Source organism: Typopeltis vanoorti, chromosome 2 (genome assembly GCF_054136105.1).
Source record: "Typopeltis vanoorti isolate ZY-2024b chromosome 2, IOZ_Tvanoo_1.0, whole genome shotgun sequence".
NCBI classification, from domain to species: Eukaryota; Metazoa; Arthropoda; class Arachnida; order Uropygi; family Thelyphonidae; genus Typopeltis; species Typopeltis vanoorti.
Window position 1 is genome coordinate 53761385 of NC_143550.1, and position 14601 is coordinate 53775985.

At 37.0% G+C, this 14601-nt stretch overlaps 1 protein-coding gene across 1 annotated transcript in view; it reads right to left on the reverse strand.

The window, feature by feature from the left end:
• LOC150109017 (voltage-gated delayed rectifier potassium channel KCNH8-like) overlaps window positions 1-11207 on the reverse strand; it is a 105185-nt gene extending 93978 nt beyond the window's left edge. Inside the window, exon 1 of the mRNA XM_090401482.1 lies at window positions 11132-11207. Within this exon, the coding sequence (XP_090257608.1) occupies window positions 11132-11207 (76 nt within the window). The remainder of the gene's footprint in view (window positions 1-11131) is intronic.
• Between the last annotated feature and the right edge of the window lie 3394 nt (window positions 11208-14601).

Here is a 14601-nt window from a genome sequence, read left to right on the forward strand (position 1 = left end):
TATATATATATATATATATATATATATATATATATATATATATATATATATATATTGCTGAAAACAAAAGATAGATAGATAGATAGATAGATAGATAGATAGATAAGATTATAAAGAGTTTATAATTAATCTTGACAGAAACTCCTACAGGATACACCCATTCATCCACCGACACACACACACACACACACACACACACACACACACACACACACACACACACACACACACACACACACACACTTATATATAACATTATCAGAACGTTTATAATTAATCTTCGACACCTACGACGCATTAGCGATTTTATAGCTGGCTTAACACGGATCAGTGAGCATAGTTAAGGGTTATCGCTGCCGTAAATTATTAAAGGATCTTCAGGAAAAGACAGTCGATGTTGTTAGCTTTAATCAACGTTGGCTATCTCACTTTAGATCGGACGCTGCAAGCAGTAAAACGAAAGATATTCTCACCATCCTTTGTGAGATCCCCAGACTTGTAACTCTTCATTGAAACCAGATACAGGAGAGGATAAAATATATTCGCTTACTAGAAAAGCGTTCTTTTATCATCTGCTCGCCAATACGGTGCTTGAACTCTAGCAGCACTTTCGAGTAGTCTGTATATTTCTCTAGAGAAAAGTTCCGTCTCGTAGTAGTGGTGTCCGCTTTTATTGGAGACAGAATAAGGTCGATTTATGTATTGGAAGAGACGCATGCACGTGGAGAGAGAGAGCACTAAGGAATAGCCTATTGCATATGTATGCTTAAGCCTTTTCTTTCTCCATAATATCTTCTACATTCCACTTATGGTACGCCAGTGAATTTCATTGGACTCCGTTGTTGGTATTTTATTCCATAATTTATTATATTAAAAGATTTATCAATGTAAAATATAAATGTATAGTAATTTCTTGACAATATGTTTCGAGCAGTATAATAAAAAAATAGTAAAAGTTGAAATACTGGTTTCTGGATGCCATAAAATTGCAAGTAAATGCACACCGTTTATTTTATCGAAAATTCATCTCTAAGTAAAGTAAGAAAAATATCACAAATACTTGGGAAATGCGTCGATGTTTACAAGTTTGTTACACTATTATTTTCCGAACTAGGGCGGAAGAACGTGCTAAATTTATTGGGCAGAAATACAACAAGAAAATGAATTTTATTCAATATTAATTATGCACACAATGCATGCAAAAGAATCTTCTGCTATTTTTATTAAAGAATCGGTTTCCTTTTTTTAAAGAAGGAGTGTGATAATTTTAACTCCTTCCTTTTCATAATAGGCTGCATATTTTATCATTGAATGAGATGCAGAATTCGCCTTAAAATGCATTTTCAAGTTTGATTAAAACTCTGTTTGCAGTTCCAAACTAGTACTGAATTCTCTCGACAAAGTTCTCGAATTTAAGCTATGCCGAGTGTAATTAAGTGTCTCGAGATGATTTTTATATGAAGCCATTTTAATTATTAAGGTTTGATTTTAGATTAAGATGAAAACCCAATGGAATTAACGAAAATTGGTCAGGATATCATTAGTTGATCAAACACCGTTTACTTCTGATATTGAAGACATTTAAATCTGATTATTAATAGAACAATTTAACTAAGAAAATGCCTAAGGAATTTTACGTTTTTTTTTTTTTTTTTTGATTGATTTCGGAAGAGGTCTTGAAGGTTTTCATGAAAACATTAAACAAGAATAAAAGATTTTGTATTGAAGACCTTTCGATAATAATTAATAGGCTTGTGCAATGTATTTAAAGTACATTTGATTTTAAAGATTGGTGATGTTTTGAAAGTATTCGCTGAAAAGTAAAAAAAAAAATTCGTTCACTCATACATCAATTAGTTTTCACTCTGGTTGAAGAATGACTGATCTTCAACATCAATGGACGATCATTCACAACACAATATCAGGAAGAATTTATGGAGGTGATAGATGAGTGATGTTTTGATTACTCATAACGATCGTTTAATTTTTAAAAATACCATCTTTGGTCAAATAGCTTCTTCATTACCCAGTTAACGTCATCCATATCGATCATTAGGTTGCATCCACCCGTCGGTACTATACCACGAACCTCCAAGTAACAGGAAAGTAGTAACACTCTCCCTTGTTAAGCCAGCAATCATCCCGAGAGTGATTCTGCTCAAAGGTCACAATCCATTTAATCCGAGAAACAGTAATTAACCCACACTTGATCATCTCTCTATAGAGTTTCGGAACTCGAAGAATGCCCATGCTATTCAGCAAAGTGAAGGGAGATGTAGTTAGCTGTAATCAAAGCGAAGTGTTCCACAAGTATGCTGACCACGTTCAAGGGTGTCTTAGAAAGAGTTCTGTCACAATTAGAGCTCTACAACACACTGGGTTCACGCTAAGTACAGAATAGCATCCGCTGTTAATGCAACGTCCAGAATGCGGGCATTCTTATGATCGTAGTTAGCAGGATGATGCCATTATTAACCCTTTTTCATTGTCTTCTGTTCCGTTTTTGTAGCTTTTTTTTCCTTTCTAGCAGGGGGCTGCTCGTGCATACGCACTGCGTAACTGCAGGATCTCCAATTTTTCTCGATATATAAATATATTTATTAATTTATTTATATTTGCTTGAAATAATTAATTTTATCACCATCAATCCTATACAATTCTCTTATTTTGTATAAAAAATAAGAGAATTGTATAAAAATTTTGCATAAAAAATCCATTCCTTTAATTACAATTAAAGGAATAGATTTTATTTTTAAGTAATTTTGAATTATACCAAACTGTACAATTTTATCGATAATAAACAATATTTTTCATGTTTATTATTTGTTTTTAAATTTTTACCATAATTTTGATATTTTATCCAAACACGTATACACTGTACTTACAGTGTGTATGTATATTTCGAAAGTTGCAGCACTCCTACGATTTGAAGCCACGAACCTCCACTGCCTTCTAGTATAATCGTTCTTTTTATTGACTCAATTTTAAGACTCTCCTTTCATCAATTAGTGGATTCTATTTGTTTGATAGGGGATTTAACACAGTTTTTCATGTCTAATGATTAATTTTATTCCTAATAAACTCAATTGAATTTTAAGCGATAACCAGTATTAATAGTTTTGATTGTTCAGAAATTAATTTATTTAAATTTGCTAGAAAAAAAGATAAGAAAAATTAAAATATTCCCCAGTAGGAAGACTATTAATTGACTCACTTCTGATATTTTTCTGAATAGAAAGTTCTGCATCGAACACACAGTCACGTTATAAGATGTGCAGGCCAACTTCTTGGCCAACTTTATAGAAACAACAAAGGCGTGGATATTGAATCAGGGAAACTCATTTATCAGTAGTTTTCGATTAAATAGTAAGTACTTTAAATTTGAATTGGTGTAATTTCCTTTTCTGTAGTGTAGGTGGTTCAAAAAAAATTTGGTTCGAATCCAGTCAATCATATTAAAATTCCACATTTTCAGAGAGAGAGAGAGAGAGAGAGAGTAACATTAGAGTCTGGTTATCCCAGCTGAGTTGTAATGGCTCATAATTGGATCGTAGAAATATTATCTGTGTTATAAGACGAGGATTACATTAACTCCGCATACGCAAACTACTCAATGTAATCTGAATCTAATTTAGCTTGAAGGAAGGCCGAACAATGCATTTATGGGTACAGAAAGCGCCTCTGTTAGTTTGACAGACTTTGAATAGACACATTATTAAGTATGATTCCATATCCCTTCGTTTCTGTATAATCACCTCTCGCTACAGTCAAGAGATTTCCCGAAACCTGCTTCAATGTGCCACGATTGAATATTGCATATTTAACATTGTCTTCGTTCATTGCAATCTCACCAATTGGCAACAATATTTGATTCTAATTGAATTTTATCTCTAGACGAATGGCTTTAGAATGAGAAAATGAATCGAATTGCTCTCCCTCGTTCTTAAATCTGCACACACACACACACACACACACACACACACACACACACACACACACACACACACACACACACACACACACACACACACACACACACACACACACACACACACACACACACACACACACATTAGCAACAATAATGAGTTTCACCCAGAACGGTACAATGAGCTCTCTGCCTCCGCGACACTCGAGTCGCAGTGCATTTAAATCGAGCGTCCTCCTGTGTGTGTGTGTGTGTGTGTGTGTGTGTGTGTGTGTGTGTGTGTGTGTGTGTGTGTGTGTGTGTGTGTGTGTGTGTGTGTGTGTGTGTGTGTGTGTGTGTGTGTGTGTGTGTGTGTAATTGAAAAGAGCGTACTCGAAAACCTTGAACTCTCGGTAAATTGTTACAGTCAATACAGCATAATAGGTTGCCGTATTTTACGAGTGTACACCTCTGGAAATTGAACGCTGCGAGGGGTAAAAAGAAGGCGTTTTATTCTTTTGCTCTAGCAACGGAAAGAAATTTTCACTTTCTTTAGACGGTTCGAGACTCATAACTTGTTGGTCGCACTTCGTTGCACACAGAAATGCCGAGCACAAGAGACATATTCCCATTAAGTCCAACAATTTGTTCTGTGAATGGATCGGCCCAACAAAGGCTAACTTACAGGAAGGACAGATGCTATCTACAGCAATCTAACGCATTTTTCACAAATCCTACTTCTTTTATAAGAAGGTTTCCTGCTCCACTCGGTTAGTTTCGTTTTATTTTTTTTGTTAGTAATTCATTATTTTACGCAGTCTTTTAATTCTTTTCTCTTCTCGTAGATCCCACCCGTAGTGGGAGTGCACACGAGAAAAACAGGCGCCTTCTTACTGCTAACAGATTTCTGTGTGCTACGAGATATTCATATCATGAAAGAAAAGTTTCTTAGCGCAATGTGCTAGAATTTATTTTTCTTTCATGGCTAAAAAAGTATCATTATCACCCTTTTCCAAATCCCTAGTTGTTTAAATCCATTGCTTAATTCATGGCTGTCCAGAACATGCGACCCACGGTGCGATTTTGTGCGGCCCTCCTGTGGGTTTTGATTTTCGCGAGCGAAAAAATAAAATAACAATTTGAACAGCGTATTAGATATTTTAATTCTATCACAATGTTAGTTATTTTACTCGTATTTGGTGTTTTTACATCACTGTATACCACGTGTTTTTCAAATATTAGACGTGTGCTACGAGTTGCACACTTCTAATTTGTTCCAATGTGCATACTTCGGGCGCTCACGTTCCCTGTGAGCGCCCGAGTGGTGTTCGTTCGTTCAGCTATCGAGATTGTGTCGTTGCTGCTCACTAAATTACTAGATACGCATTGGATGTGGCCCTCGGATTTTTTTTTTAATGCCACCATCGGGTTACCAAAGGTTGGACAGCCCTGGGTTAATTTATTATGTGGGCTGGGAATTTTAATCTGAAATAGTGCACGGATATTTTCAAAAGTATTCTCACTGAATTTATAAAGTTTGCTTTTATTAAACGTCATCTGAGTTTCACAAAGTTGAAGAAAGTGAATTATTATTGTTGAGAGTTAGAAGAAAGACACAGAATTTAGTGATTTTAGCTGTTTTAGTCTAAACGTTTTGCTACATCTTGTCGTAAGACTTATTGACTCATGAGAAATAAAAGTTCTGAAATATTAACTACGACTACAACACAAAACATGTTGAAACAAAAAAGAAATCCTCCATAAAAAGGAGGCGGAAAGTTTGATACGAGATGGCCTGACCCTTAAGCTTTGATATTGGATTTCGTTATTCTGATTAAATTCCTCCCTCTCCCACGGCCTACGAGAATTAAATAATGGGGAAGAATCAAAAGTAAATTTGTGTCTCACAGCATATAAAACACGATACTTGTTTTTTCTTCGGGAGATGGACCAAGTCCTTGACTCTTTATCCCTTCTTCTGATTGAAGAAAATGTATGGATGGGTGTTATTGAGCTAAAGCCATCCTCATTATAATAGCCAGCCTCAATTAAAACTTCATTGGCTACAGCATTTCCATCGTTACCCTGGGTCGTATTTTTATTTTCCTTAAAAAAAATCATCCAACACGATACTTCAACTTCAACTTTACTGACTCCAAGGGTGAAGTAAGATTCTTTTCATATTCTCCTCTGTCTCTGAATGGATACAGTGAAGAAAAACGTTTATAAACAATATGCTTGCCCTGAGAGGTCAAGGGGATAATAGGTTATTTCTTGAAATCAGGATGGCTTTAGGTCTTTTGTGTTTGTACAGATCCGTTTCATCATAGTCAGCAGCCTTCTGCACGAGTAGATTGGGATGTGTAGCTGTTTTTAGGAAATAGTTTGCTGCAAGAGACTGAAGGAAGGAGTAAATATAGGGATATCGATGTCCCGATGAAGTTGAACAACTCTGACAAACCATGGGGCGTTCATAATCATACTAAGGCACTTTTACACTCGCTGCAGTTTGAGGATATTAGTATCAGAGGTGTGGCTCGATGCTGGCGAAGCATATGTGTTAATAGGACGAATCATCAGTATGTAGAGGAGCAGTTTGATTCTGGTGTGTAATTTGCTGTTTCTGTTTATTAAGGGATTGAGCTGGGCGATGGATTTTGATGTCTTTGCACACGATTCCTTGATGTGATGTTTGAAGGTTAGTCTTTTGTCCAGCAGTACACCAAGGTATCTGGGCCATGGCTTTTGATGCATTTGCACACGAGTCCTTGATGTGGTGGTTGGAGGTTAGTCTTTTGTCCAGCAGTACACCACGGTATCTTCCTATTGAACACCAAGGAATTTTGGTATTAAATAGGACGTTGTCCCCTGTAGGAGATACTGTTCTTCTAGAGAAGAGCACGGCTATGCTCTTCAAGGGGTTTACTTGTAATCTCCAATTGGAGAACCATTTTTCTAATATTTGTAGGTTTTTTTTGGAGTTTTTTGGTGACTAGGTGTGGGCGATTAGATCTGTTAGTATCGCTGTGTCATCAGCGTAGAGAGCAGCCAAGATAGATGACATTGGATTGCGTGGAATATCTTCCATGAATATCGAGAACAGAATTGGGGCCAGTAATGATCCTTGCAGAACACCAGCCAGAATGGGGCGCTTGGTAGATATAGTGTAGTTTATCTTGACCTGCATAAATCTGTTGCTGAGGTATGATTGGATCAACTGTACCATCTGTAGCGGGATGTTAAAGGCGATGAGCTTGTGGAGCAGACCATAATGCCACACCTTATCGAAGGCCTTGACCATATTCAGAAAGACAACTTCGGTAAGTTGATGCCAATTGTAGCCTGTGTTAATATATTCAGTTAGTCTATGGATTTGTTGAGTGGTGCTATGATGTTGACGGAATCCAAATTGTTCATTTGGGAGGATATTCAGCTTATTTACTATGGATTGGAGTTTGGTGAGGATGACTCTTTCGGCAATCTTTCTCAGGTTTGAAATCAGGCTAATGGGACGATAATTTTGCGGAAGATGTGGGTCTTTGCCTGGTTTATGAATGGGGGTTATACAAGCAGTTTTCCACGGGGAAGGAAAATATCGGAATCTAATAATCTAATAAAAATGATTATGTTGGTAAGGTGCACAATTGCTCTGTGGGGGTGGTAGTTTAATAACTTTATTAGTGATTCCATCTGGACCAGGAGCTTTTTGTTGTTAACATTGTTAATGATCTCATAGAATTCTGTTGGCGAAGTAGGGACGATTTGATTAGTAAAGGCATTAGAAAGTTTTAGTACATGTATCACATGACGATGAATTTTATACAAGTTGAAATTTAAGTTTTCATAACAGGTCGACACTGGCCTTCTAAATTTTTGCAATGGTTTCTACCTTCTCTGCATTCGTGTGCAATAGGCCCAAGTCCGATCATAGAGGGGGAAGAAATTTGTTTTTGTTTCTGAGATTTCTCAACAGTCCCCAAATAGAGTGACCCACAGGTGAGAAGGAAGCCAACTTATCCTCCCATAGATCCCTGTGGGCTTTGAGGGCGTCTCTCACAGCTCCATTTAATGTGTTAAGAATTCTTTTGTCTTGAAGTGCGTGAGTATTGTGAAACCTTTTTCTAGTTTATTTTTTATCTCTGATCAGGTATATAATATCCTCCGGTAACCGATTTGTTGTGGAGAGAGTTGTGTAAGAGGCGACTGCCGTTATGGTTTCATTGATTTGCTGAGTAAATTTTTGACACTGCTGTTTCAATTTCTTGCTTTGACCTTATAGAGTAACAGGGCCAATGAACTCTGGGAGTGCTTTTGCTAATTTTTCCCATGATGTGAATGACTGTGAGGGGGTGGAGGAACCGGTTTTGTTGCGTTCCCAGCAGTAATAGTACTGGATCATGATATGATGACAGCTCGTTTAATGTTCTTAAATTATATTGAAATTTAACATTTTGCAGGATGGCTATTTCCAAGATGTCAACAGTGCCATTCGGGCTGTGATGAGAATCGCGGCCTGCGACGACCGCGCAATTGAATCTTGTGTAGTTGGCGAGGATGCGTCCGTTGTTGTTTATGGTTCTACAATTCCATGCTGGGTGTTTGGAGTTTAAGTCCCCAGCAATAATGATAGACTCTCTAGCATTTTGGATGGCATCCAGATCCGTGTGCAGTAGTGTTTTTTGCAGTGGGTTGTATGCTGCATAAATTTTCAGTCTGCCAGACGAGCCAGTAAGAACTTTCACGCCAGTAACCTAGAGGTTAGTGGTTGGGGGGGGGGTTGTTCACTGTATGGTGTTGGATATAATTTTTAATGAAATTGCAGTGCCCCCACCTCTGTAATTTGGCCTGTCAGTTCTGTAGAGGTGATATCTCCTAATTTTGGAGCTGCCCAATGGCCTAAGATGTGTCTCACTTATCAAAACAACGTCTGGCTGAAGTCTCTGAGTAAACTCTTGGAGCTCCATCATCTTTTGTTTGAGGCCATTGGCATTCCACATCACAATTTGTAGAATCTGGAGTTAGTTTATTTTCCTGTTCATCAATAAGTGCTGACAGGATTGATCGAGTGTCAAGTAGAAACATTTGTTTAGCAGCTGGTGAAGGATTGGACCTGCTGAAATCCTGTAGCATATTTGCCAGCGAGGCAGTAATGCCAGTTGTCAGGTTTGACTGCGCTGCTGATTGATTCTGTTCCTTCGTTGTCGTTTTGGAACGGGTCACGTCCGCATAGGTTCTTGCCTGCCGTTGGTAGTTTGTTCTCTTAGGAGCCTCAAACTGCTGCGGTGGGACTTCTGTCACATATTGTTGAACACTGTGAGACTGTGGTGCCAGAGGTGTAGGTGTTCGTGAGCTGATAGAGGCAGGTGATTGTCTGTTTGTTTCAGACCGTCTGTTATTAGGGTGATGAACACATCCTTTATAGTAAACTTAGCTGGATAAGGGCCACCACAGTTTGCACAACTAGCCGGGGTGGTTTTTGTCTTTGTGCAGGTGTTAGTGGGGGTGGCTCTTGGCACATATCAGGCATTTATACTCTGCCTTGCGGAGTCTTTGAGCATGGCAAAATCTTTGACCTGTGGCACTGTCCAGTTGAAGCTTTCTTCCTCAGAGGCTCTGGGGTGATTCGGAGTCCACAGACTGATCTTAGGTCATAAATATTTTTATAATCTTTATGGATCTCCACTATAACCAGATGCATAGGGATTTTGTCCGCTCTAGTCATCCTACTGACCTTAATAGGTGGCAGGTCCTGGTGGCGGTGGTCGGCCTCTATTTCATCTGTAGTTACATCCTCTCTAACACCTCAGAAGAGACCACCTTCAGATTCCTCTCCGAGCCGAGAGAGAAAGTGTGGTATTGAGTATTACTTGAATCTACCTCTTTGGTCAGTTTTCTATAGTCCATTACTCTAGCAGGCTAGATTTTGATGTCATCATCCATGTTCTTAGCTGAGATATATTGTATTTGTAAGTTTTTCATGGTGGACCTTAAGTGTGTCCATTTTTTATTTTCCCGGAGGACGATCGGTGGCACTCTCTCTTTGGGGGGGAGGCCGAGGGATCGGAACTGGGAGTGTCATTTTCTATATCGGAATCCATGGAAGGTTCTGCGTCGGTGGTTTTGCGCAAACGGACCTCTTCAAAGTCTGGGTGAGTGGAAATCACCAAATCCAGCTTCTCCTCCATCTGGGCAGTGTCTTCTCCCTCCTCAACTTCTACTGGCAAGGAGTAGAAATTAAGGATGCCAGGCCACTCGCGTTCGACTTTTCTTACAACCTTTTTGAGAATGATGAGCGCCCGCCCTTTGTTGAGCGATTCAATATAAGCGTAATCTTCCTCCTCGCAATGGTGATGATAGCACTACAATAGTTAATAGTCTGTTATTTCTAATATATATAAGCCAACAATAGCGATTCTAACGAAGGTGTAACGGAAGCAAAAATTAGGCCTAGCAAATCGTCTTCGTTGCAATTACATTTTTCTGGAGTAAAGTACTTACCTAGAGTAACCAGAAATACACATCAGATTACAACACTATTTCAATCATTCTATGCACCACAGAAACTCGAAATCTATGCGCGATACAAAATCACACCAGCTTATAGAAAGAAATTATTGAAATTCAATGCACTTTATTGATCAGTTGATTGAGCATTTAAATCAATACGATACTTAATTTTTATTGCTTTTATTTCATATCAATTTTTTAAAACAAATATAAATTTGTTTTAAAAAAACAAATAAGTGTATAAATAAACTAACCTTTTTTTTTTCAAAAATTAAACTGATGATATTTAAAAATATTATAACTCAGATTATTTTATAATATATATAAAATATTTTCGATATCTAAAAATAAAAAAAAGATTTATGTATATTTTTGAACCAAATGAAAGAGTAAACAATTTATGTTCAACCAATAATTAAGCTCTATTATTCTGTAATTATGTGAGAGTGATGATGAAAAGACAAATTCATTTTCTATATTGAATTATTGTTCCGATTTACGTGTAATGGTCTGTAGGAAATCAATGTAATGGCTTTTGTCTCCACTTTCCAATATCTTTGTAGATATTATCCGGTCTTTCAGATTTATTTCATAGAGGAGAAAATATTATCAAATCGAGGAGAAACACATAGTAGCGATATTAATGTTCCTTACACATATCTAAGATGTTATTAATAAAAGCCATAGCTTTAAAATCATAATCATTAAGTAACTTACGTGTGCCATCAAACCGAGTGGCGATGGTATCCAGGAAGGTGTTCTGGGGGGCTAGAAGTCCCTTCCTTGCCGGCATTGGTTGGACTGGGGCGGCAGAGAAGGGAGGTAATAGAAGAGAAAGAAGAAATAGTCGAGATTACCAGAAAGGTGGGCAGAATGTGTGCGTAGCCAGTCTGTACGCTGTTCTCATGTTGGCGACGGATGGAGAGAATGGCACAACATCATCCTTGTCTTGCATCCACAAACGACCGTTGTAATTTCCTAAGAATAGAAATGCAGGTACGACATTAGAATATGCGAGAAAATATAAGCGAATTATGATAAATTATTTCTTAATAATACTTGCTTTACATTTTTATACGATGGATGAAGAGGAGTGAATAGCCATGATTTTCTATTTACTTTTTGACTTTGCACACATCAATTATCTCTATGAAGATGTGAAAATAGTATCAGGTATGCAATAATACGTTCAATTAAGGCATGTTCTGTAGAAATAGGAAGAAAATAATGTAGATGAAACACAAGCGCACGCGCTCGCGAGTTGAATGACACATTACTCACTATCATGATATTAAACTTCAACAAGTATTTGTGTAAATTTACATCCATCTTTCGCATGACGACGGCTCTGCTACAACAGTTTCTGAAGATATACTGCCTTATTTTCACGTTCTTATTCTGATTCTGCTTCGATAACTTCCTCAAATTCTCTTCTGTTAAACATCCGCTGCTTTTTGCGAGATCAAAGAAAGAACTGAGTGGTTTGGGTTCCCCCCCTTTTGAACTCTTTCCAAAAATAAATCTAAAGGCTAGTGATCAATGTTGTTGGGATCAAAACGTTTGCTTTTCATGACTATATATTCAAGTCTTTTTAAAATTGGATCCCGGAGCTAAAGTTATTTGTCTGATCCTTTATAAACACTAACGTTCTACAGTATTTATCAAGGCCTGTAGGAATATACATCATTCAGAATCTTTCCATTTGCAATTATATAGTTTTGTGTTCGAATCACCATGGCAATAATTGTTCATAATTTCTATAACAGTCAGGTTGTTTTTAACGTCAACATTACCTACTAATTCACAGAATACTTCAAGATGGATTTTAAGTCCAACTTTTATAAATTTCCAGAACCGAAAAAGCAAGGTATACAAACGTCCATGACACAATGGAAGTCGAGCCATTGTGTCATGACTCGACTTCCACGAGTTATAAATATTATAATATTCATAACTGCAGAAATATTTTCAATGCTTTTCTTTTAGTATTTGATAATATAGAATAGAAAGGAGATGGAAATATCATGAGATATGAATTAGATGAATTAAAATACCGAATATGTATGACATGATGAATAGATCCCGTGAAGAGAACAGTTAGATGAATAGATCAGTTTTCTACTCTGGAAAAAAAAGTATCCAAACAAAAATGGAATAATCCTTCAAGTGTATATCCTCATCTACGTACGAACTGTAGGAAGAACTTTTCCAAGTGATCTGTTAATAATAGAGCAGTTTTTCATTCTTGGTTAGCGGAACTGCCACTTGCTTTTAACTTGCGCGTTTTTCCTAGTGCATAATTTAAATATTTACGTAGAGAGACGTACCATCACTATTGGAAGATGACTGACTATCTTATCTGATAGACACAGCGCATTAAGTGATGGGCAATATCGATTAGAACGTGCAATGCTTGGTTTAATATTTCATTCTATTTTTAGAAGGTAATGGGTTGAGGTACTTATAATGGATTCATTTTTAATTCACGTCTCCTCCTTTTACTGAGTACGGCAACCTCATACAATGCACGTGATTCCTACTTCAGACATGAAGGCGACGAGTGTATGCGTGCGTGCGTGTGTGTGTGTGTGTGTGTGTGTGTGTGTGTGTGTGTGTGTGTGTGTGCGCGTGGAACTGTACTGTCGTGTTGACACAGGTTTAATAGATGCAAAAAACGTGACAGAAGACTTCCTGCTCGTGAATACATCGCGCTTAAACACACTACAAAAGGATCGATTATGAATACGTTTTTTCTGTAATGTGTTCTTGAACACCTTAGATTATCACCAGATATTATCGGTTTCTGTTACATCTCTCTCTCTCTCTCTCTCTCTCACTCTCTCTCGTTTTTTATTCTCTATCTTTTTTTTTCTTTCATAGAATGAACTGTTTTAATTTATAATCATAAATGAAATTCAGTTTCTGTATTTTAGATGGCTATGCTTTAAAAGCGAGCGAGCGAGAGAGAGAGAGAGAGAGAGAGAGGTTTATATACAGCAATATATGCCAGTTTATATTGGCTTGCCTATTTGGCAGAGTTGATAGTACCTCCCATGTACATGGGTGTTTGTGAATGTCTTCAGCTGTAAGACGTGATATAACATCCTATGATAACACCTTTTTAGAGGTATCTTGTAAGTTCTCCCTTGACATTACATAGATGCAAGTTAACGGTAGAGTAATATTCGCTTCGCCATTATATTTGTTTGCTTCTATAGGCTATGTGTAATATACTACAGTAAATACTACAGTAATATACATATCAGTAGATTTCAATAGTTATTCTAGCATAATGTAGACTAAGTGCTGCCAGAACAGAAATTGGCAGTTCTGAGAAATTGCTTATGCGGAAGACAAATTGAGTGCCAACACAAGCAGAACTCTTCTAAATGTTCTGTCATCATATTGTGGAAGTAAATGTTTCGGGGGTAGAGACTCCTCCATCCTCTCTTTTAGCGTGTATAACAAGGTCCACATAGTGCATTTATCTATTTAATTACCAGTACTGCGCATGCAGAGCGAGCGCCAGATATTGGCTGTTTTCCGTCCAGAAGAATATTTGTAGTGTAAGTTGGACTGGAATGCTGGGAATTTGAAGAAATGTAGTACAATTACAGAGCTCATAAAAGAGGAACCACATTACATCTCACATTTGTCTATGTCATTAAAAGGAAAAATAAAAACAATGCATTTTTTCTTCAGTAAAATCTTCGTTTTACTGAATGTACACTATTCTACTAACGCTACTCCGTTATAACAAAAGATATTTATAACAAACTTTGTTTATATATCATGGTTATTTACGGTTTTTTTCCCTTTTATGTTTTTTGTGCTGTTTATTTCAATGGCAAATGCAAGTAAACAGGGAACTTTGTGTCATTTTAATACAAATAACCATCATTGAATGCGTCACTGAATGACGCAACAGAAATCACAATTAGTCTTTACTATCTAATATTTAATGTTGAAGAGACTATAAAACCAGGCTTATAATTTGGAATTATAATTTCCACTAGATATATGTTAATTCTACATTAAGACGGTTATGAAGACGATAATGAAATAAACAAAAATCTTTAAATGCAAAAATATATTGTTTTCATTATTCGGCAGAGATAAGGAGCAAAAGCCCTTAACTTAAATTGCATTTTAAGATAATTATTTTCTATTCCTTGTACAAATGTAAC